We start from the raw sequence: 23457 nt of genomic DNA, 5'->3' as shown, positions 1-23457 counted from the left end.
GCTCACACACAAAGACATCTTTCCAGTTCCAGACGACAAACTATTTATCAGCCCTCACTTTGTACCAAACACATTGGTGTTACCTTCTTAAAAAAATGCAATCATGCAGCGGCACATTTCTGAGAGTTTAGCTTCAAAACAACTGTAGGATGCAAGTGTGGCTTCACACATTAACCCGATGTATTAACCTCTGTGGGAATCCAGAAGGAGCACACTGAACGACAAAGATACATTTACAGATCTATAAGAACTGATCCATCACAGCCTTCCTTTCCAACAGAGCTCTCAAAAATACCTTAACCTGAAACAGGTTATTAAACAATAATAGACCAACAGAAACAAGTGCACATCAAAGTCACTTAACAGCTGCAACATGAATTATTGTTGTCATCTACAAACCAAAGTCAAGTATTTTCTACTTATCTGAATCGTATCTTGCTAAGGAACAAAGAGATGTCTCAATGGGTTATTAAGTCCTATTAGTAACAGGGTCTGGGTGGCTTCTAAAAAGACTGCTTTGTTGTCAGGGTCAGACTTTGCTGATACTGACCTGGGTGCCAACCAGACCCAACAGCATTGCCAAAGAACTTAGGGTAATGTGTTGGCACTGAGCTGCCAGAGACTGAGGCGAGACAGAAGGTTTGGCAAAGGGAGGACTGAGGTCAGTGTGATGGCTGGTATGTGAGGAACAGGACAGATGAAATGACTCACAGCATGAGGGATGTGAGTAAAAGTGGAGTTAGTCTGAATGTTTGGAGTCACTTTGTACTACAGTTTTCACTTTTTAGGAGAACATTAAAAGTCAAATAAAAAACAAACCTACTCTGGGGTCCTGGAGTCAATGCCACTGATTCACTTCATTTTAAAAAGCCAACTAAACCCCCTCTCCCTCACTTATTCAAGGAAAATAGGACCTAATTACTACTGCTGTGTTTTTTTTTTTTTTAAATACCCTTTCAGGGTCATGCAAATTGAGACGTAATTTTGCACATATTGACTGTGAAAGCTGAAGGAACACACTGGATGCTGAGGTTGAGAGGACAGTTCTGGAGGGCAAAGAAGTTGAATTTGAAAGCTGCTAATTTCTAACAACTATGCTGTGCCTCAAACATGCAGAAACGTGACACGTTTACACTTTTTAATTGTATATTTGATTGTTTAACGCATCAACTGCATGGTCTGGTTATTTCCCTGTTTAAACTTTTAAAAGGTTTTGCAGTTTGGGTTAAATTACTGAACTCTTAATGATATGTCTGTGGCATGCTTTGGTCAAAAAGGCACAGGAAGACACAGTAGTAGCTCATTTCATTACATTTATTTACATCTCAATAATCAATTAGATCATTTTAGAGGAGTTGCCTTTTTTTTAAGGTTGAACTCAATAACCCTTAGAGCACGCTATTACAGTATGAAAGAGGATATAATAAATAGCTTGAGAGCTTGGACCACACATCAAATGGATATAAAAATACTTGACTGGCAATTTACATATGAGATAAGCATCACTCCTGTGAGATATCTTGCACGAAGATGGTTGATGGTAAAAGCCAAAAGGTTTCATATCTCCAACATAAACTATCCTGGAATATTAGCTGCCATGACAATGCAACCTGATAAGAAATAAAACACCTTTGTGACTCAGAAAATCCAGAGTTCAACCTAGAGCCACCTCACTAAGCTACTAATTTGGGTGCTTAATACAGTCCCTTGGTTTCCAGATATTCATTATGAGTAAGAATCAGTCTTGATAAATGCTCTCCTCCTCATACCTAAAGACCTTTTGTCTCTTCAACTGGATAGTTGATAAATTCTTTAGCAACTTCAGTTTTAAGCTAAATGAGTTGGCCACATGATGAGAAAATTGTCTTTCAATTATGTTTTATTTGGTGATTTCAAAGCTGTTTACATCACAATATTCAGATTAGGTTTGAATATGACCCTAAAATATGAGAAAGCATTTGTCATGTCACTAAGAACCTTTTAACAAAAACATCACATGTAAAATTTCTAGTTGGTCGCAGGAGGCTGCCAGCAAACTTTCTTTAACACCTGAGTGTTGTGTGTGTGTTTTCTTTTTCTTTTTTTTTTTTTTTTTTACCTGGAAACGGTGGAAGTCTGCAGGCTTGAAGTCATTGGGAGAGCATCCACACCAGTCCACAATGTGCTTGTACTGACACTTACATCCCAGTTTGCGGTTCCAGTTTGTAATGCGCAGGTTGTTATCCACCATGCTCTCACAGTAGATGCTGTTTTCCAGCACAGTGTGGAAGAAGGACTAGGACATGAGAAATTGGAACAAGTAGGGAGAAAAGGGGGAGGAGACAAAATCAGAAAATTGTCCACCTATTTTCTTTTCTTTTTTTCTTTTTACACAATCCATTTCACAAGAGGAAATGGAGTGGGAGAAGAGAAAGGAGCTCATGATAAACATTCAATTTGCCGACAGAGATTTCAGTCCAGTTTTAATACAACCCTGAGAATGGTTGTGGAAAATACATCTTTCAACTTTATCGTTTTTTTTGTCTGCCTTTGAGTTGCTTCAGAGTATGAAAACAGAACAGTGTAGACAGTTATATAAATGTTGCAGTGCAGGTACAAGCAATGCATGTCTGTTTGAGCTTAACAAAGACTTCAATCTCTAAAAGTCTTGTCTGTGTGTGTGTGTGTGTGTGTGTGTGTGTGTGTGTGTGTGTGTGTGTGTGTGTGTGTGTTACCTCAGCAGGCAGCAGAGTGTAAGCATAAAAGCGCTTCATGTTGGTGACCAGATCGTCCTTGGAGTTGATCACATATTCAATAAACATGCGGTTGAGAAGGAACCAGTCGGACCCACCGTCCACAGAGATGCCTTCTGGGATTTTTCGGTCACCCAGTCTCCACATGTGGGTGTCACACTCATAGAACAGGCGATCTAGACCCTGTTTACGGATAAACCTGATAAACAGAAACACAAAGGTGTTCATATGTAACTCTATGCATATCTGGATCCCTAACTCTTCCAAAACTTCATTATTTTTTTCCATTCCTTCTCTTGCACTCTAAACACAGCCAACCTTGACTTCTTAGAGAAGAAAACACAACTTGGAGTTGCTTGTTATTAAATCTAGATAAACTTTTACATTGTTTAATAGAGGACATCAAAAAGTACAGTCATATGAATGAAGCTATGCCTCAAACACTGCATCCACAGATTAAACCCTACACTACACAATTTGCAGTAAGAGTAGCCCCCAGCATGCACAATGGATGGTGCTGCTCCTGTGAACAGATCGGGTGTTAGATAGAAGGAGTCAAATTCAGGTCAGCTAGGTCAGACTGTTCCCTCTGATGAAGACATGCACAGTCATGTGAAAAACAAAGTACATCCTCTTTCAGTTATATGGTTTTACGTACTAAGTAACCAGGTCATAAATTAGAGAAATACAATCGCAGAGAACAACATAGGGCACATTATGCTGTCATTACTTATTTAACAACAAAAAAAGGCCAAAATGCAGAAGTTCAACCCATGATTTAATGTCTGGTTGAACAATATTTAGCAACAACAGAATTAAGTAATTATTCTGATGACACTATTAGCCTCCTATAACATTTTGCATATACTTTGGTTAACACTTCTTCTATGTTGCTTCACTTCATTAAGGTTTGTATCATGTGTTTATTATACACAGCACCTTGGTCAACAAGACCAGCATTTCATTCAGGTTGAGGTCTGGACTGGACTGAATTGTTTATTAACAGAAAATGATGCTTGTCCTTTTTAGCCATTTTGTTGTTTTTTTTTTTTTTTTTTGCTGCGTTTGGGATCATTGTCCTGTTCCATGACCTGATTTTATCCAAGCTGTAGCTGTCAGACACATGGCCTCACATTTAAATCTAGAAAACGCTTCTATACAGTGACTGAAAAGTGCCCAGGCCCCATGTCTGCAAAATAAGCCCAAATCACCAGTCCTCCACCACCGTGCTTGATAGTTGGTATATATGCTAATTTGCTGCGTTTGGTTTTCACACACACACACACAAAAAAATAAATGAATAAATAAAAATTAAATAAGTAAGTAAGTAAATAAATAAATAAATAAATCTCCTCTTTGGTCTTGTCTGTTGTTGTTTGTTTAGATCAGGGATCTGCAACATTTACTAATAAAGGAGCCATTTTACCACCTGTCCCATCAAACTAACATTGTTTAGATCTGCAAAACCTATTTCACTTAAAAATAACTTAGAATAAACAAAATGTAAACATTTTATTGCTTTTATGTTATGACAGAAAATGCCAGACCTGAGCACCTTCAGACTTCACATACCTACACAACAGTCAACATTGCTCGACTCACAAATAACTGAGTCTGCTGGAGCTGCATCAAAGCTGAGTCATGATGTTTGTCATTTCAATGGTCTTGTCCTTGACAGTCTTTGCAGAGAGACATATCTCTAATTTAATTTAATTTAATTTTGTAATTAATGATTCTTTGGTGTATTCTCAGTTTGTGAATGGCCTTTCTATCTTCTGAGTTGCCACAAAACCTGCAGGAGTGGTTCAGTTTGGGGAATTGACTTACTTTAAGTATGTTTGCATCTTAAAATAGCATTTTTTTTTTTTTTGGTCATCTCTAGTTTGGTACTTTTTTGCTAACGTTTTGTGCTTGTTGTGGAAATATCTTTCAATGTTACTTTTTTTCATTGTTTGCTAATTTCTTGGCACAAATCGAGCATACAGATTAGTCAGCATTGTTGACAATGAATGTCAATTAATCTGTCCATGCAGAATTACTCTATTTTTCTTTAGAGGCAGTAAGGAAGGTTGATGAGCAAAAATAGCCATGCATGTTCAGTCTTTTTTCTAATTGTAATGTGAATATTTAACATGCTAACTGAGGCATGTAGAGTATGAGTTGTAGCTCTTTTTTTCCTGCAGTTTCTCTGAGTGTTGCACAGTCTGATAGCGCTGGGAGATCCATTCATGTTGTAAATGCTTTCCTTTTGAGAATCATTTTTTTCACTGTAAAATGATGGACTTCAGATTATTTAGAAAATGACCTTATAACCGGTCTTACACTGATGGGCACTCATAATTGCTTCACTCATTGCTGATATCCTTCTTTGATGGCATTGTGTTAACACACACCTGAATGCTTCAGACCAGCAAACTGCCAAATCTTCTCTTTTTATAGAAGTGCACACACTTTGATCAGAAGCAAATAAATAAGCATATATCTGTTTATTAACATTCTGTTTTGCTAAGAAAAGAACAGAGCGGATACTTTAATATAAAACAGTAGGACAGAATGAAATACCGTGACAGCAAACACACAAATGTACGGCTGAGTCATACTGACTCAGGCATCTATGGTGGACAGTTTTTTTCCCTGTGTGTGGGGGTATCTTTGCCCACGATGCTGCGTGATGACTGGTTTGCCACCAGGGTGTGACGGTGTAGAAAGCAGGGCGGTGTCAGCTTCAACGAGCACTCTGGCACTGGCCACGTTAGCTCACCCCACCAAGAAGGTTAATTAATGAAGCCACAGATGGAAGCTAATTGTATTATGATTCAGTGACCACGCTGTGCTGGCAGAAGTGCTCTCTTTGCACACAGCCTGTAGGTGCTGAGTGTGTGCATGAGTGAGAAAAAGAGACACATAGATGGAGGTACAAAGGGTAGCTGCTGGAGAAAAATTTAATTAAATAAAAAAAAAATATATATATATATCGTACCTTGCATTGTCCCTGCCATGGGACTTAATGAAGTTCATGTCTCTGTATTTAGACAGGAAGGCCACCAGCTGGTTATTATTCCTGAAAAGGAAGAAAATATCTCAGTTTTGACCAAGAACATCTGGTGAGGTCTGGCTAGTAATGGTACATTAATTTCTGCAGTGCAAATTATAGATACAATGACTTTTAGAGGGCAGCTATGTGAATAGTTCATATTTTACAAACCAGTTGAGCTGTTTAAAAGCTGTTTAAAATTTAAATTACACAGAACGCAACAATGTGCAAATCACTGAACCCATCTAAAGGCAATGCAATTTAACAAAATGTAACATAAAACAAAGAAATCTTATGTACTTTGAAAAAAAGAAGCAATTCTTTTCTTTTCTTACTAACGTTTCGCTTGCCATGCTTTAGGAAACTGAGAGCCAAAAGATCAAGTTCTAAAAAATTTGAACAAAATATTTACTTTTCATTACTTAAGATGAAAAATGCACAAATTCAAATGTGTTTAGAGGTGATTGGCTATTTGAAATGATCCCATAAAAAGGAATCTACTACTTGATGGCTAGCTGCAGTGAGACATATTTTTAGTACAACTTGTAATCCTGAACAAACAGAGCATATGAAAAAGGTGTTATATGATTTTGACTCCTGTTAATTTAAATTAATTTACAGCCTGAAAAACAACACATAACACATAGCATCTAACATCTTCATAGTCACTTAAGAATCTGGAATTATTGTTTTTCATAATGGGGTCTTTCATGGGTCCATGTGTTGGAGCTCTTATTGCTGCTTTGAAGTGGGCAGAAAAAGATTATGTATATGCTGCTAATGCCAATAAATTCAGATCACACCACACTGTCTTTATTGAGTAGATCAGCTGTGTCTTTGAGGGATAAACTCATTAAAAGTAATGAATGGGGATGTTTATCATTCCCAAATTTAAACTTGGTTTGTGTCCTTTTGTCTTTGCTCCACCAAGTGAGGATGAAAGAAAGAGTTAGTATAATGTTAATGCAATGAAAAGCATCCAGAAAAAGACACACACTCACACACACACACACACACAGAGAGAGAGAGAGAGAGAGAGAGCGAGAGAGAGAGAAACATGCATATTAAAGTCATATGTTAACACAATTTAACCATAACATGCAATAGGTTTCCTATTTTCGTATTGCATTGAAAGTTTCTAATTTCCACATCATAACTGTGAATTCTGCATCCTGGACGACAGCTGGCTTTCAAACAAGCTATCATTCAACAAACCAAACTCGAAACAGAAAAACTTTTCACTTCCACCAATGAATATTAAACAGCTTTAAATTGCCAAATTTTGCACAAATGACCAGTTAAACACTGGAGTAAGGTAACAATGACAAAAAAACAAACCAAAACAAAACAAAAAAAACCAAAAAACAAAACATTCCTGAACAGAGGTGGGGGACAGCAAAGAACATTAAATTCTGCACCAATCAGTTAAATGCCTTGGTTGCTCCAAGTATCAGTTGGTGAGTCCCTCAAAGCTGTTACAGGTATTTAGGATTATACAAAAGATCATGCTATATACCATTTTGATGAATGACTTCATGCTGCTCTTACACTGTGGAGCAGTCTACTTCCTCATAGACAGGCTAGACAGGCTAAAAGCTTTGCTCTGCAGGCTATGCCCCAGTCAATGGCTCCAACATTTCATCCGCAGCAGAGCCTTTCATGATGGCTCGGCTTGTCTTTCTAAAAGAGCAGTGAGGCTCAAGGATCAGTGTGGGGAGGGACAAGTGCATATTAATGTCATTTTCTCTTGAAGGAGCAATTTCACAGCCTGGGGGGCTTATCTTAGGAGGTCCTGAGCCATAAAGACTAACTGATGATGTGCTGTACAGACTCATGCAGTCCTCTGTCTCTGCTTCCACAGCAGCATAAACACAGACATGCACATTGTGTATCTGCTGCTATGCACACTGACTATATAATATACAGTGTAGAGAGACACACTAATGCCTGTGGGCTTGGAGACACACACAAACACACACACACACACACACACACACACACACACACACACACACACACACACACACACACACACACACACACACACACACACAGAGAGAGAAACAGGGAAATTCATGTCAGGCTCCAGATTTGCCACCTGAGTGGTCACCCCGTCCACTGGGTCTAGTTTGCTCACTGTCAGCCCTGTGGCGGCTCTGTCTCACAGAGTTGTTCGCATCAACACTCACACATACACACACTGCTGTGCGTTTTAACTCCACCTTAACATAAACACTCTCTAAAATATGCTAACCTTTTCAGCAGCAGAGGCAGGTAACCTAAATGATTTAGCCACTTTTCATATAAACAGTTATTGTTATGGCCTTAATTTGCTAATTTGTACCATAGACTTTCACTCCAGGAGAATGACTGAATGACCAAGAGCTCATGCTGCAACAGCTCTCTGTTCCAAAAAAGATCTTTAACTAATTATTTTAGATGTCTTAAGTCATGAATGCTTTTTTTTCCAGAAATGGAATTACTGCTATTACTTGTAAAACTTTTATCAGAGGCAGGTAACTAATTGAGGGAGATTAGAGGATGTGATTGCTGCAGCCAGTCACCACCTCACAATGCTCAGACTTCTTAAAAGCTGCAGCAACTCAAAGAAAGGGAGCCTTAAAAGGAAGGAAAAAGAGCTAAAAAGCAACCAGTCTGCATAAATAAAAGCTGGGAAAGAGGCCTGAGCTCTCAGACAAAGCAATCATATAACTCATCCTCTGGCCTCTCCGAACTCAAACCCCACAATTACACACACACACACACACACACACATATACACACATGGTATATCTCCCTGTGGACACACAGCCCCTCTGCTGGTGTCGGGGGCTCTGGGATTGCCTTTGAGAGCCATCCATGCGGCAGGACAGACATTATCAGGGAATTAGAGGGGAAATAATGCTTGTCTCCAGTCCCACTGATAACAGCAAGGGTCAGGACAGTACAGGGCAGGGGAGCCCCCCGCATTCCTGCCTGCAACAACGCAGCACAGTCACAATGGATAGACAAGCACTATTCTGTGACCAAAGTTATTGCATCTTGAGGAAATAATAGTGCATGTTGGGCAGTTTTAGGTTAATGGGCTCAATGTTCTGTATGGAGCAGGTTATGGCTTGTAATAAATTGACAAATGGGAAGGAGTTACTCGTGTGGTTGTGTAGGGCTTTGGTGCTGAGCGGGATCTGCTTATTACAATACATTTCTGTGCTAGTAAATCTGTCATGGTAACGCAATGCTGATGTGTTTATTTTCGTCTCTTTGTGATAGAATTCCTTCCTAAAGAGGTGAAAAATTAAAAGATTGTCAGCTAAAAAAACAGCTGAATGGGTTTCAGTTTCTTGCTTGAGGACACTCGGGTAGCATGAGAACTCGTTTTTATAGGGGTTGAACCCAGACCTGACACTTTAAAAGACCACATTTTCAAGTTCCACTTTATAAACATGTGATGTGTGGACTTAGTTAAATCTAAGCTGTGGTTGCAAATGCACTTGCTAAGCAAAGATACAAGACTGCAATTTCCATATTTTGATGTTGCATGGCTAAAAAACATGCAGTTCCCTCTCATTTTCCTTCTCTAACTGCTTATTCTAGTGCTCTTTCACCTCCCCCTGTCATATCTGCTTCTCAGCTTGCTCTTTCGCTCCATCAATCTTTTCATTTCCCAACAGATGGGGTTTAAAACCTCCTCTGTCAGCCTTTTTTCTCAACAGCATCACCCTTATTCAAATGAGGAGGCAATATACAGGAATAAAACAGGTTCTTAGCACACACACACACTCACAAATAACTTTAATCAGGCACAAAAACAACCTAGAAGGCATATAGGGAGGATAAACATGCATAAATGTACATTAACAGGTGCTGAAACACACTTAACTATCAAGAAGGCAAGAAATAAACTCATTCATGCACACAGCAGCAGTGCTGAAATACAGACACTTATGCAAAGGCAAACAGACAGTATGTTAGCCACATTCATTGATTTGATGAAAACAACTAACAAAGCAAGACCATGAACTGAATCCACATTTGCTCCTGCATCATTTCAGCTCCAGCTGTGGAGACAACAGATCTCTTTCACCCAGGGCCCATTCCAGCTTGGCTAAATTCAACTGGTGGACATCTGGCTATGCGGAGGAGATAACTCTCTCCTTAATAGGAGGATTTAATTGGCTGCTACAGAGCTACATCAAAAACCCAGCAGACCCTCAACTCCCCGAAGAACTATAAACTCACACTAGTCCTGAAATTTTTCTTCCAATAGACTATTTCCATGACTTCTTGTCTAGTTCACGTAGACTTTGCAGCTTTTAATGACATTTTATAGCCTCTTAAGGGGGATGTTTTTGAGTAGAGAGATGACTTCAGGTCTGTATGGTCTACTACAAACCTGGGAAGTCAATAGGTATTGACCCAGGGCAATTAAATTGCAGTTTATTCAACATGTAACCTATTCAATGGAGTGGAAGTAAGAAAGCAGTTATTAGGAAGAGAAGGTGTGAATGGACTATGTTTGAGAAAACAGAGGTTCTAGTTTATTGATCTGTTTGGTTGAAGTGACTGTATTTAAAGCTTGTCGTTGACCACATGAGCACAGAATGAGGTGTATTGAATTTCTCCCATATTTGCTGAGAGTGGGCTACTATTGTAGTGACATATTTTATATCCAGATTTGAGATGCTTCTAATTATCATATTTCATACAGGATTATCTTCTCTTTAGGACTCCACTTAGACACGAGATCATCCTCTGTTACCTGATGGGGTAGTCGGCAGCGCTGAGATTGATGAAGAAATCCCAGCTCCAGTCCCTCATGGCCAGCAGGTCGGCCATGCTGCGCAAATACATGGTCAGCAAACTGGCTCCACCCCAGATGGTGGCCATGCGCCAGGGTGTCACCCTCACGTTGGGATATTGGGAGGCCAAGGCCTGAGCCTGCCTGTGCAGGTAGTTAGAGCGCTAAAAGAAACAGAGTTCAAAGATACTGTATTTTACAAATGACACTTTTACTTATAGTTATAAGTCAGTTCAATTAATAAATAAAGGAACACACATTCCTTTAAAAAAATAAGGTAGATTAGCCAACCTTGTTATTGTGTTTATAGAATCACGGTCTCACCTGGTCAACATGTATGTAGTAAAAGTGTGAAGTGTGGTAGATGGCTTTGAAGAGGCGCTGGAACTGGCGAGAAGCTCGTCCATGGATCACTAAGACAAACGCTATTCTCACTGGATTTGATGGAAACCTCTCAGCTGAATCTTCGTCCCACTGAACATTCACATTGGCTTTACCTGTGCAGGTATAGATAGCAAGGTTTATACGTATATACCACTGAATATGAGTGCAACTTAGTTGTTAGTCATTAATAACAGTGTCTAGATACTTTGTCAGCTTATATTGAAGGGTTATTTGCATGTTTAATTACTAAATCAAAATGGTTTTTAATGAAAAGTAGGGGAGTCTGGATAAACAAGTGCAATTAACAACTTTAACAACAAGGAAGCTTGTTTAACTATTTTCCAGAGGGAAAAAAGGGTCAAATGAAATGCTGAATGATTACAGTTTATAATGATCATTTTTAGTCAAATAATAAACAAAACTAGCTACACAAAAAGGTATATCAACAACAACAAAAAGAGCTCCATTGTGAGAGTAATTAGCATATTCAGGATAATTTACTGCTGCACCGTGACCCACTTTATGCTGTGTATTTTACCCCTAAGAGTTTCACCCTGAAGAAATGTTTGCTTTATGACTAAAAATAAAAATAGGACAATTAACCTAAATTATTTCAAATACAGTATAATAAAATTAAAATACATTAACTCTAAAGATTAAATAAAGCAAACTGAAAGATTTGTATGGATTTTCATTGTTGTCAATAAAAAGGGGGGCCTTGCAGAAAAAGGTGTGGAAAGCCACAGTTCCCCAGACCTGGAATATCTGACTGTCATATGTAGACCAGTCATCCTACTTGATAACGCTCGAGAACACTGATCATATTCTTAGGATTTTAAGACCTGACTTTATTTACTTGGTCACCACTTTGATAACAAATGTTTGGCTACGTGGTTATGTGTGCTCTATAACACATTTGATAGTTATGTGGCAAATTAAGAAAGATTTGTTTCTTGTTTCTTTATTAACTCAAACTTTAACAGCAGAAATGTGTATCACAACTTTACAACCTATATATTAAATATTCTTAAGGCCAAGATGATCAAAATGGTGTTTACAATAAGTATATACAAATGAATGAAAAGGAAAGTAAGAATAGAGATGTTTAATGGTTGCTTCAGCCCTACAAAAAACAACAAAAAAAACCAAAACAAAACAAAAAAACAAACAAACAACAACAAAACAACAACAACAAAAAAGCCAAAAAAAAAAAAAAAAAAGAAAACTGGACAACCTTGAGTCACTCATCCATTTCTTATGACTGAATTGGAAGTAATTCAACTATTTCAACCACAAATTCCAGACTGTAGCTATCCTCCCACAGACAAGAAAACTATAAGCAATGCCACAGGGTTTCTCAGGGTGGAGTGTGTTTTGACAATGTGCCATTATTTCTCTCAGGCATATTTCCCAGGAGCTGCCTTGAATTAAAAAAAAAAAAAGACAACAATAAGAATGCAGGCACACATGCCCTGGTCGTGGTCTGTCAGGCCACTGTCAAGCGAAACAATTCCATCAATCTCTGAAGAGCCCTTTAAACCCTCACTTAGCTGCATTGTGTGGGTTTGAACAGGCCATAACCACCAAAGACATATAAACTTAAACAAAACAAAACAATTACATAAGTAAGCTTAGAGAACTTCTGTATTGATTTGCAGTTTTATAAATAAAACAGAAACTAGTTGAATTCCTTGAAGCAATTCTGCATCGTAAGTCCCCCAACATTATCTGTCAATGTTTGTCTTTAAATCTTCTGTTATTACAACAAATGTGTTACATGGAGCTTATGAAACTTTTTTTTTTCTTTTCTGCAAAACATGCCGTAAGGAGATTAATGACTATAATATGGGGCTTCAGTTCCCAAGAGCCTGTCGAAACTGCAGCGGCAGACTAAGTTGAGGGGATACTGACATGGGGACTGTTTAGTCCCTGAGGTGACATTTAAAAAAAAAAAAAGTCGCTACTGTATGTCTGGCCCTGAGGTCTTGCAATTACTCTGAGTTTAAGGGCAGATGCCTGTCAAGTCTTCGCTTTGTAAACTGAGCACAGAAAGTCTGGATCAAGTTGAATCATCTTATTCATTCTAATTTAAAAGCAGGTCATAGATGTGACTTTGTTTAAAGGCTGATCACAAGGGTAAGGTTAATGACACACTCCCTTGGCTCTAACTGACCACCTCCTGTCACTCATTCACACTTAGATCTTTCTGTGTGTATGTGTGTGTGTGTGTGAGACAAATTCGAGGGAAATCTGCTGTTGCCCGCATTAGATTGAACAGTAATTGGTGCCCAGTTAAGAAGGTTCACTGGTTTGCTTTGCACAGGGATAATTGGCCAGTCACTTCACAAAGCACTTTGACAGTGTGTGCTATGCTAGCTAGCTGAACTAATGAGCACTTCTGCGTGTGTACGTGTGTGTGAAAGTGAGCTTAGATTTTATTGTCAATTTTGTCAAACTGTTTATCTGCAGAAGCACTTTGAGCAGACGATGTACCTGAAGAAAGAGCATACGTCATCATGAAGAAAAAAACAGAGAGCTTCCTTAGACTCATCGCTCTTTATCATCCTTCCCCTCACTATCACTCTTTAAACTGCCTTTTCCTCATCTGCTATCAACCCGCTCTCCTCCATCATCTTGTGTAGCTTCTAACTCCTACCCAGTCCCCATCCTTACTGCTTATATAAGAGGTTAGAAGACGAGCTGAGCTAAGTCTCAAAGGACTTGTACCACGCTGAATTAGAACATGTCTGAGGGATGGTGTCTGCTGCTTTTTTTCCACCTATTTGCAGCCAGTGGATACACAGCACAGACATATTATAAATGTCTTATTTTATATGACTTGTTCACAAACAGCCTAATGTCACATCCAGCAACACTGGAGCACTAAATGATGCTCATTTGGAGATAGACTGTATGCCAAATAAGCAATCACTCTTTGTAAAGCAACAAAATATACACTCAGACTTCCAGTTCAAATCCAGTTTTGTCATATTGTCCTTGCATCAGGGTGGAGTTCAAACAGTTTGAACAGTGAAGAAACACACTCAATGTCTTATTGGAGGAACATTTAAACTGGAGGTGATTTGAAATGCTAGTCAGATGAGATCAGTGGATCTCAGGCTAATTCTCCGGTCAGTCAAATCTGATTTCAGTGTCCTTTGCATCACTTGCAACATGACACCCACTGACCCACTATCAAATCCAGTGTGAGTGACAGATGCGAGTAAAATCAATACAACTAAGAGTTGAAAATATATGATCAGCACATTTGTCATTGTAGATATCATTAATTATGTATATGATCTATTAAAAAAGATGCATATCATATCAGGGAATAAATAAAGTAAAAACTTAATTTAGCTGTGCAAGTCAATTACAAAACTCTGCTTAGATAGACAGACAGACAGACAGACAGACAGATAGATAGATAGATAGATAGATAGATAGATAGATAGATAGATAGATAGAATCCCATTAAATTGAATGTTTTTATGTGTTTCCCTGCTGCAACATATCTGATTTAAATTAAATAATTCTCCAACAAATTGCTGTCAATTCTGCTCAATTCTGGTCTGTTCGTGACCCACTGATTCGAGTCAGGTGTGTTGCATAATTAACCAGATGACCATGAGCACAGCTAAATTTTTAAGAACTGTGATTCAAACTGTGAGTATACCCAGAAACAAAGCTTTATGATATGAATTTTAAGCTGGACTGTGGCTCTTTATTTTAATGAACGAGCTCTCTGGAGCAGTAAACATATCACGGGCAACCGCTGAAATAAATTAGCTGCTTCTATGCAATGCTGTGGCATTGGAAAGCCACAGCATCAGCATAGCTGCACTGTTGCCACAGCAACCCATACAAAATAGCTGGTGACATAAATCCGGTTGGATCACTTGCGAATAACAATGCAGACAATATGTTCGAAGGTTCTGTTTGATCATATAGGGAATATCTGTCTGGTCTGACTCCAGGTAAAATCAGTATTACATCTGATCTCTTCCATCCAAAATATCGATTCAATATGGTTTAACTTTTCATGATTTAGACAAGTCTTTCTTACTACAAGGCCACTATGTTAACACTGTATATCTGTAAGGAAGCAGCTGCTTGCTGATACATGTGCTGAGGCAATGCAGCTAGTCACGTCATTGTCAAAAACGTTAGCATATGGGATCAAAGACAGTGAACACATTCCTCCTAAATGCAATGACTCTAATGCAAAACTAACACAATTACTAATCTCGCCAAAACCTCAAGGACAGAATACTGATCAAATCAAATTGGACAATTTTCAGCTAACAAGGTTAGGAAAAGAACAGAGGAGGGAGGAGGGAAAGAGAGAGATAACACTGGCAGGCGGCAGGCAGGCAGACGGAGAGAAAGAAAAGTGATTTAATTTAGTTGTCGTGCTGTTACAGCCCTGCCACCAGGGGAAAGCCCTTTTCAATTTCTTTGTCTCTTTTGATCAAACTGTCAGTTTGAGTGGGATGTGAGCTGCTGCATGAGATGACAAGAGCTTAGGCACAGACAAACTATACAGCTGCTCCTGGGAAAGAGAATGCACAAAAGTTGCAAAGTCACCTGTGCAGTAAGAGTAAGATGAGCGAGGGCTGGGGAGGTATCTTACCAGAACAGGCAGGATGTGTAATAGCTTTCTCCTCCTCTCCTGCTGTCCATTCAGCACTCACCAACGTGCATGCAAGCGTGTGTGTGTATGTGATGTTCACTTAAAACATGGCTGCTGATGCGTGCTGCTCACTGATGGCTGCAACCGCAACAGATTTTGTTTACAGAATCGAGAACCAGCCCGCAGATGTCCATACATTCTCACGGAAAAACGGAGATGTGTATTTCTGTGTTTGTGCATTTCAAAGAAGAAAGACCAACCTGTGTTCTGCAGCCAGCTTGACAAAACAAACAAAAAACCAATTTGTAGCTTCCCAATTTTCTTTCAACAATTTGCTCTACTGATTATACATCAGAAAGGCAGACATTTCTTTACTGTGATTAGAGATTGCAATTACAAGAACAATAAATATTTCACCATCTACTAAAACCTGACAGAGTAATGTCTTGGGTTGATTTGGAGGCTCCTGCTTTTCTTTTGTACCACAGAAATATTTTAAAATGTGAACACACAAAGAAAAGACTGAAAACTTGTATTACTGTTAGGGATATTTTCTTTAAATGATTTGGGCTTATTTTAAGATATTTCAGATAAAGAAATATTAACAGAACACAAATGAGATTATCTGTGACTAATTATTTGTATTTGCTTCCAAATAAATGTTCATTTTAATACACCAACGTTACCAGATGTCTTACCATCTGTTTTGATCCACTGAGAGCTGCATGATGTTGGTAAAATGCTATATTTCTTTCTTTTTGTGATAAATTTAAAGAAAAAAAAAAAAAAAAAAAAAAAAAAATCAAGAAGTTTTCCTATATTTGAATTAGTTTTAAGTAATAAAATCTTGTCTATGAATGGCTGGAGTGATTTTATGTGTGTGGGGAGGGTTGCGCCAAAAAAGCATAATACTTGAATGTTAATGCTTTACCATTAGTTTGGAGGCAAAAAACACCAAACGATATTTTGAATTTAAATGTGCTGTCCATCCTGATGCTACTTTTTCTGCCAGCATATGACAATAAAATCTGATTCAAATCCGCACAGACCTCACTATGTAGACTGGTGTCATATTCTCAGGAAATTGATAAAACGGGCTGTTGTTATTTTTAATTGGGATTTTTGCTCATGCAAATGTAAAACTTGTTCAGGGAAACACTAATATTTGGAAACTCAACATTACTGAGGCCTCATAAATGGTATGTCTACTGGTACAATCATTACCATCATTATAATTAGAATGATGTACTTACCTTCAAGGGGACAGTAGCGAGCAACCTTCTCAGGCATTAACTGTCCCTCCTTGTGTCTGCAGTAAACCTCAGCAATCTGTTGCCGACACTCTTTGCTCTTGGCTCTAGACAGGGCTGAAATGGCTTCCTTCCCACTAATCTCGCACTTGGGTGGCTGGTCGTATGTCACCTCCAGTGTTGCTGGAGTCACCTGCTTTCTTTGAGGGTGCTGATGTCTGTGTTGTGGTTGGGTCAGCTGTGCCTGAGAGGCATGGTAGTGCTGCCGTGGGCTTCCTACGATGCCCTGACCATCAGGGTAGGAGGCGTTGTTTCCATTTGCCAGCGACTGGTGGCCTACAGGCAGAACCTCGTTTGAACTGCGGCCCAAACTAGGCGAGTTATCCCGCCAGGCCTGCTGCTGAGTGTGGGCCTTCTCCTGCAGATGCTCCCGCTGCTTGTTGTTGGTGGCCCCTACAGATTGCCGGTGCGGTTGTGAACGTGCACCGAAGTTACTATTGTCTATATTCTCAAAGTCTTTGGGCACAGAGTTCTCATTGTTGCTGTCAACTCTACTTTTTTCTTTTGGCCGATGGGAGTAATATCCATCCTGGAGAAAGAGAGAAAAAATTGAAAGGAAAAAGATGAGGGAAGCAATGGGGAGTGGGGAAAGAGGAAGAGGGGGAGGAAGGGTGGGGTGACACAAACAAGAAAAACAAGATCAGAATTGAGTGAGCATGGTGCATATCAAGTGTCGGATTAACAATCAATGCGGCATGTATGAATGGCCAGCGTTGCATTGAACTGTGAGCCATGAAATGAAGTAGCAAGGTATTGAGTGTGAGCACTACAAGATGCAACATAGCTGGAGGTGACGCAGGGCTGAGGGCAATGTCGCTCCATGCAATCATCAGATTAGCCCCGCTTTCAATTAAATTCTCTTTCAAATGGGCCCAATGCTCCGTAAACAGATTACCAAGAAGGGATGAAGGGCCAGAATATGACTATGAGTTAGTGTGGGTGTTTGCACTTCAGCATGTGTGTGTTTGCATGTTCCCTTTTCAATGGAGACACGTGAGAATGTGAAGAAATTGTAGCGGCGTGGCATCTGACTGCACTTCTTAGCCCTTCATGTCTGCATGTGTGAGATAGTGTCTGTGTTTTTGTGCAGGTGTGTGCATGTGTACATTTGAATGCGCTTTTTCCTCTATCTTTCAAGTAGAACAGGCTGAAAGCAAAGAGGGGCACATGGCACAGCAGCCAGAAGAAAATGGTAATGAGTGACAGATGAAGGAGCTCTACTCCCAGAAAGAGTTGGTTTGCTCAAGTGAAATGTTCTGTGATGCATAAACAAAAGCTGCAAAATGTCTGACAAACACAGTGCTGTCACACTCCTATCGTTAGGTAAAAACTAAATTATCCCCTCTAAGATTTTACATGCCAGGGCATATTAAAAATCTTCAGGTCCATAACACAAAAATTATTATTATTATTATTATTATTAAAATTAATAAATTGCTGCTACAGATGAGAAATTCAGCCTAGATGCAGAAAGAATGTGTAAAAATTAGGTTGAGGTCTGAATTTCACGCTGCATTTCTTGCTGCTCATACAGTACAAAGTCTTGTGAAAACTGCATTAGGTTTGAAAACTAAAGTAAACACAGAAACCCTAAAACAGAGGTACATTTGCTGTTGCTCACAGTGTTTGCTATTGTCTGAAACTGACGGAACTGAAAGGTGAACTCTGCACTGCCCTGTAGTGTATGTATTGCATAATAACCATTTACCAATGTAAAGTACAATGTAAAGTGAGAGTATGAGGACCGTGTCATTTGAAACTGATGTATCTATTCACGTATGTAATGGTAGCATAAACAAGTCTTTAGTCTTTGCAACACCTTGATTCTTTTGTTTTTCAGTTACAGATGTGCTGATGTGCATGGGATCATTGTCCTGTTGCATGAGTCATTCATAACCAACCTGAGATGCCAAACAGATGGTCTCACATTTAGAAAATTTTGCTATTCAGAGGAGTTCATAGTCAAATCAGTGTTCAAGTTCTGTGGTTGCAGAACAAGCCCAATAATCACCCCTTCACCATCTTGCTTATATTCACTACAGTTTTCTCAAAACATCAAGCTTTGCATTATGGCCAAATCTCCACTACAGGATTGTCTGTCCAAAGAACATTGTTCCAAAGCCTGGGTGGTTTTGATGCAACTTTGCAAACCTAAACTGTGCAACCATGTTCTTGGAGATAAGAACCTTTCTCCTGGCAACGTTTCCAAATAAACCATACTTGCTTGGTCATTTTCTAACCGAACTGTCATAAACTTCAACATTAAACATGCTAACGTACATACAATGGCAGAATAAAGGTAAAGCGTAGAACAAGCAGGATACAAGATGTGTCCCTCCCTTTAAAAGACAGCAAAAAGAGGTGTGTGCATGGTAAGTACAATGTGAAGTACAATGTGAGACAGAATAGGAGGAGGGAAAGGTGAGGGGCACAAGGGAAGCAAGTGAGATGCTATTGTGAGCTCAGTATGGAAATGTCTTTCCACTCCAACACCCTGGCCTGTTATCAGCCCATCAGCCTCTCCTCTCTATAAACACCTTGTCCCAGCACAATTACAAAGGTGGCAAACTTTCACACCCAAAGAGAAAAGAAGGGGATGATATTATAAAAGTGAAACACAAAACTGGATTAAAAAAGAAAAGAAAAACAGAGAACAACATTCTCATTGTCATCTCCCTTTAAGCTTCCTCATTGGCAGGCGTTTGATTTCCACAAAACCGGATACAGCTGTCTGCCTCTCTTCTCTTCTCTTCTTTTCTCTTCTCTTCTCTTCTCTTCTCTTCTCTTCTCTTCTCTTCTCTTCTCTTCTCTTCTCTTCTCTTCTCTTCTCTTCTCCAACTTCACTCAGCTCTTTGCCTCTTCCCTTCCCTTGCCCTTCACACATCTTTTCACACGTCCTCTATCTTTCTCTTACGCTCTGTTCATTTCTCATTCTTTCTGCCCCACATGTCGCTCCTTCTTTCAGATCATCTGCTCCATATTCCACATATCTCACACCTCCTTTTCTCCCTCTTCTCACCATTTCACCTCCCTTTTATTATTCTTGACTTCCTCTCCACTCCTGCCTGTCATAACCTTTCCCCTTCTCCTCTCTGCCTTGTCTCTCTACTGCCAGTTTAAACACACCATGTTTGTGTTATTGGCAGAAACTGCTAATCCCACATGTAACAGCTGCTTAGAGCAGTGATCACCTAAAAAGAAACTACTTCTCATGGGGTTTCAAAGGGAATGCTTTGGAAGGCTAATCCATGCAGTGCAAGTCACTGGATGTCTGAGGTGAAATGAGTGCAGTGTGTAGTCATGATTATGTGTGTAAAGCTTATATTTTTTTGTGGATTCTTTTCTAAAAGTGTACTTTGGATATGTGTTTTTGTTTAAGGGAGAATGGGGTAAAGTAGAAGCAGCATGTGTTTGCCCTGGAGACTCTCCTACTTTGACTCCTGCTGTGAGAGATATGAGAAGATGAGGGACACAGTTAAATTGGAAAAAGTGCATGAAAAAAAACAACACCACCAACATGTTCCTCAACTCATCATCAGACAAATACCACATGCTGGCCAAGGGTGAAAAATCACAGGCCAGATGGATAAAACTCTATGAGTTTAAAACCGTTTGAACAAACAAATACAGAAATACACGCATGTATTGTTTATTTGGTCATTGTCTTACTGGAACCATGATCAGAATAAAAGTTGCTGAACAGAAAGAAGTAACAGAAGCTGTTAAAGTTCATAGCAAAATACCAAGCAGAAAAAAAGATTTATGTCTTACAAACAAGACTTTAAAATGCTCATCAGCTTACACAAGGCTACTATCAGGCGTACTGGAGGTGAAGTGGTAACCCTGGCTTTATCTTCAGTAGATGAACACATAGCTTGTCTGTTCAGCCTTGGGCGGAGATGATCAGTAGGAAGACATGTGCATCAATTTTCTTGAACAACCTTTCAAATCCTAAAATGACAAATGAGCAATTTTAACTTATGCCAAAAAAAGAGACGAACCGTCTCTATATACTTGTTAAAGTCTCATTAAGGCCATATTTAAAAGGACTTCCGACAATGCCTGAGGACTGAGGAGCCACCCAAACAGCACAGGGCCATTACTCACGTCTGTTTTCTTTTCATGTTAAATGATGCCACTTTTTTCCATTTTCCTTTAAATATATAAGCTCTCAAAGCATGTGTATACATGTGTGCATCGAGTTTCCATGTAGGTAAAAGTGTAAGCATGATTGTTGTGATCTTCCATCATCTTAAAACATTTCCCTTCATTGTGGTCATCTATTAAATAAAATAATATATATATCACCGGGGAGATATTGTTGTGTGTGAAATGGAGAGGAGAGGATAAAATTAACTTGACCTTCTTGGGAGGACAGGGGTTGCCCTAAAATAATGGAAGGGGAAACACTGTTATTATGAAAGATTTAATTATCTAAATAGTTCTGATTCAGTTCTGATAATTTGACAGTTTGTTTTAAAAGGAAATGCCACAATAAAAAAATGATAAATTTTAATCCATCCGTTTCCTAGAGATTTTTATTTGTTGTGGTTAAATTGTAACTGATGAGGGTTAAACAGCCCCATGTGGCTGGAAGTGAAAATGACTACAGTTTGAAAGCTGACACTGAGGAGATTCCTCCAGATAAACAATCTTCACACTGTGCTCCCCTCTCACTCCTCATCTCCCTCCTCCTGTGACCAAAAGACTCCAGTCGCTTTGCTGCTCTTTAATCCATGGGACCGCCGGGCTGTAGGCAGGAAGTAGTGGGGTGCAGAATTAATAGTGGTGGCAGCCGCTGGAGATAGGCCTGCATTGGACTGCAGAGAGGACTGGGACCTGTGGGGAGCAATCAATTGTTACAGGGGGTATGTTTTCCGCTCCCTGGGAATGTCAGGGAGCTGAAGCCAGGACTGCCTGGCATGCGGTGAGGCGGTTGTGGACACGCACCCACCAACACACACAAGCTGTACGCTCCCTGAGCGCTGCTGAAGAGTGAGGAAAAAGCAGAGGGGGTGAATGCAAAATCCATCCATCACTGGTAGGTACATTTAGAGAGAGTCCTGTGGAGCTGGGAGCTTCAGCACCCCCTCTGGGGATGGTTTAGTCCATTTCTCAATACTGAGCTGGCCCTTTCTACTTTCCCTCATTTCCTCTCCCACAGGGGGAAATATTTCACCTGTCCTTTTTCTCTCTTCCTCTCTCTCCTTCTCTCCAGTCTCCTGTGCAGCAGAGGGGGAAAAAAATCACATATCTCTCTCTCAGCACCTGTCTAACTACACCCCTCTCCTCCTCCTTCTCTCAGTCACATCATCCCTCGCTCTAGGTAGAGAGGCAGTTCATCTGCTCCATCCCCTCCCTTCTTCCTAATGCCATCATTTGCTGTTGCGGTCCCATGTGAAGGAGAACAGATAGCAGCCCATATCAGTTTCACCCCACCCTTCCAGGCCGCTCTCTTTAAAGACATCATTCCTGTGGGGCCACACTGATATAAACTACTGTTTTTGCCAGCGGTGCACAACACGCCTTATGGACAACTACATGGACAACTACACCAACATGTGTACTGAAGTTATGCTGACTTGTACAGGCATGTGCAGTGTCACCTCAGCAGCATCTACAAGCTTCTGCAACTACCTGCCTGCCATGTGGCTAACAAGCTCAGATTAATTATGTGAAATGAGTGCCTGCAATACTCGTAGCTTCTGGTGGGAGACTGATGCTCTGACAGACTTAGTTCACAGCTGCTCCAGCACCTGAGGACACCGTATGAAGAAATGAGCCAGGGTAGAGTTGAAGCTAATTAAATGCTTTTTGTCTTAGAGGAAAGAAGGTTCACTTCAACTTTACAGAAAACACTGAATTAGGAATGTCCTGATTACTTAATTTCACAATTATTTGTGGTATCTAACGCCACGATAAATAATTTAATAAATCCCTCAATATCATCACTTTCCATAAATAATTATGTCTGGACCATATCAGCAGATCTGCTATATATACATACATACACACACACATATATATATATATACATATATATATATGTGTGTGTGTGTGTGTGTGTGTGTGTAATATATATCGGAAACTTGTAAAGCAGTGGTTCCATGCTGAAACCATGCTTGGTTTTATGCTTTCAAAAGTCAGATTCTCACCATAAATAATGTATTCTGGCTGAGTCCTTTCCTTCGATAAGGCCAAAGTTAAATAACAACATATAGCCTTACTTAATGTTCTTAAAATAGGGAAAATGTATGGACATTAATCAAATGGTACTGAATGGTCAAAGCCTCAGGGACCCCTGTGCTCTTTGGGGGACTCCTTTAGGGGGTAACAGACCTCAGGTTGGGAACCACTGTTGTAAAGTATGACAAAAAAAGTTTCACCACCAGGTAAAGGTCAGCGTTTAGTAACTGGGTTTAATGGTGTTAATGTTTACCTGAAAGGAAATGTTATGTCATTTGCAATTTTGTTGGGTTGGGCTTACAGTGTAATGTGATACATTCAGTTGTGTTTGTTGAACCTTACATTATTCAGTCAAACTGGTAAACGTCTTCTTTAACGTA

At 39.6% G+C, this 23457-nt stretch overlaps 1 protein-coding gene across 1 annotated transcript in view; it reads right to left on the bottom strand.

Annotated features, from left to right (window-relative positions):
• Positions 1 to 23457, bottom strand: part of LOC121639066 (xylosyltransferase 1-like) — an 83829-nt gene that overhangs the window by 17472 nt on the left and 42900 nt on the right. The window contains exons 2-7 of the mRNA XM_041984246.1: positions 16835 to 17420; positions 10889 to 11061; positions 10526 to 10728; positions 5713 to 5793; positions 2715 to 2931; positions 2099 to 2275 (exon numbers count right to left, since the gene is read on the bottom strand). Of these exons, the coding sequence (XP_041840180.1) occupies positions 2099 to 2275; positions 2715 to 2931; positions 5713 to 5793; positions 10526 to 10728; positions 10889 to 11061; positions 16835 to 17420 (1437 nt within the window). The remainder of the gene's footprint in view (positions 1 to 2098; positions 2276 to 2714; positions 2932 to 5712; positions 5794 to 10525; positions 10729 to 10888; positions 11062 to 16834; positions 17421 to 23457) is intronic.

Source organism: Melanotaenia boesemani, chromosome 4 (genome assembly GCF_017639745.1).
Source record: "Melanotaenia boesemani isolate fMelBoe1 chromosome 4, fMelBoe1.pri, whole genome shotgun sequence".
NCBI classification, from domain to species: domain Eukaryota; kingdom Metazoa; phylum Chordata; class Actinopteri; order Atheriniformes; family Melanotaeniidae; genus Melanotaenia; species Melanotaenia boesemani.
Note: the sequence above shows the minus strand (reverse complement) of the source record. Positions and strands in the feature narration are given on the sequence as shown.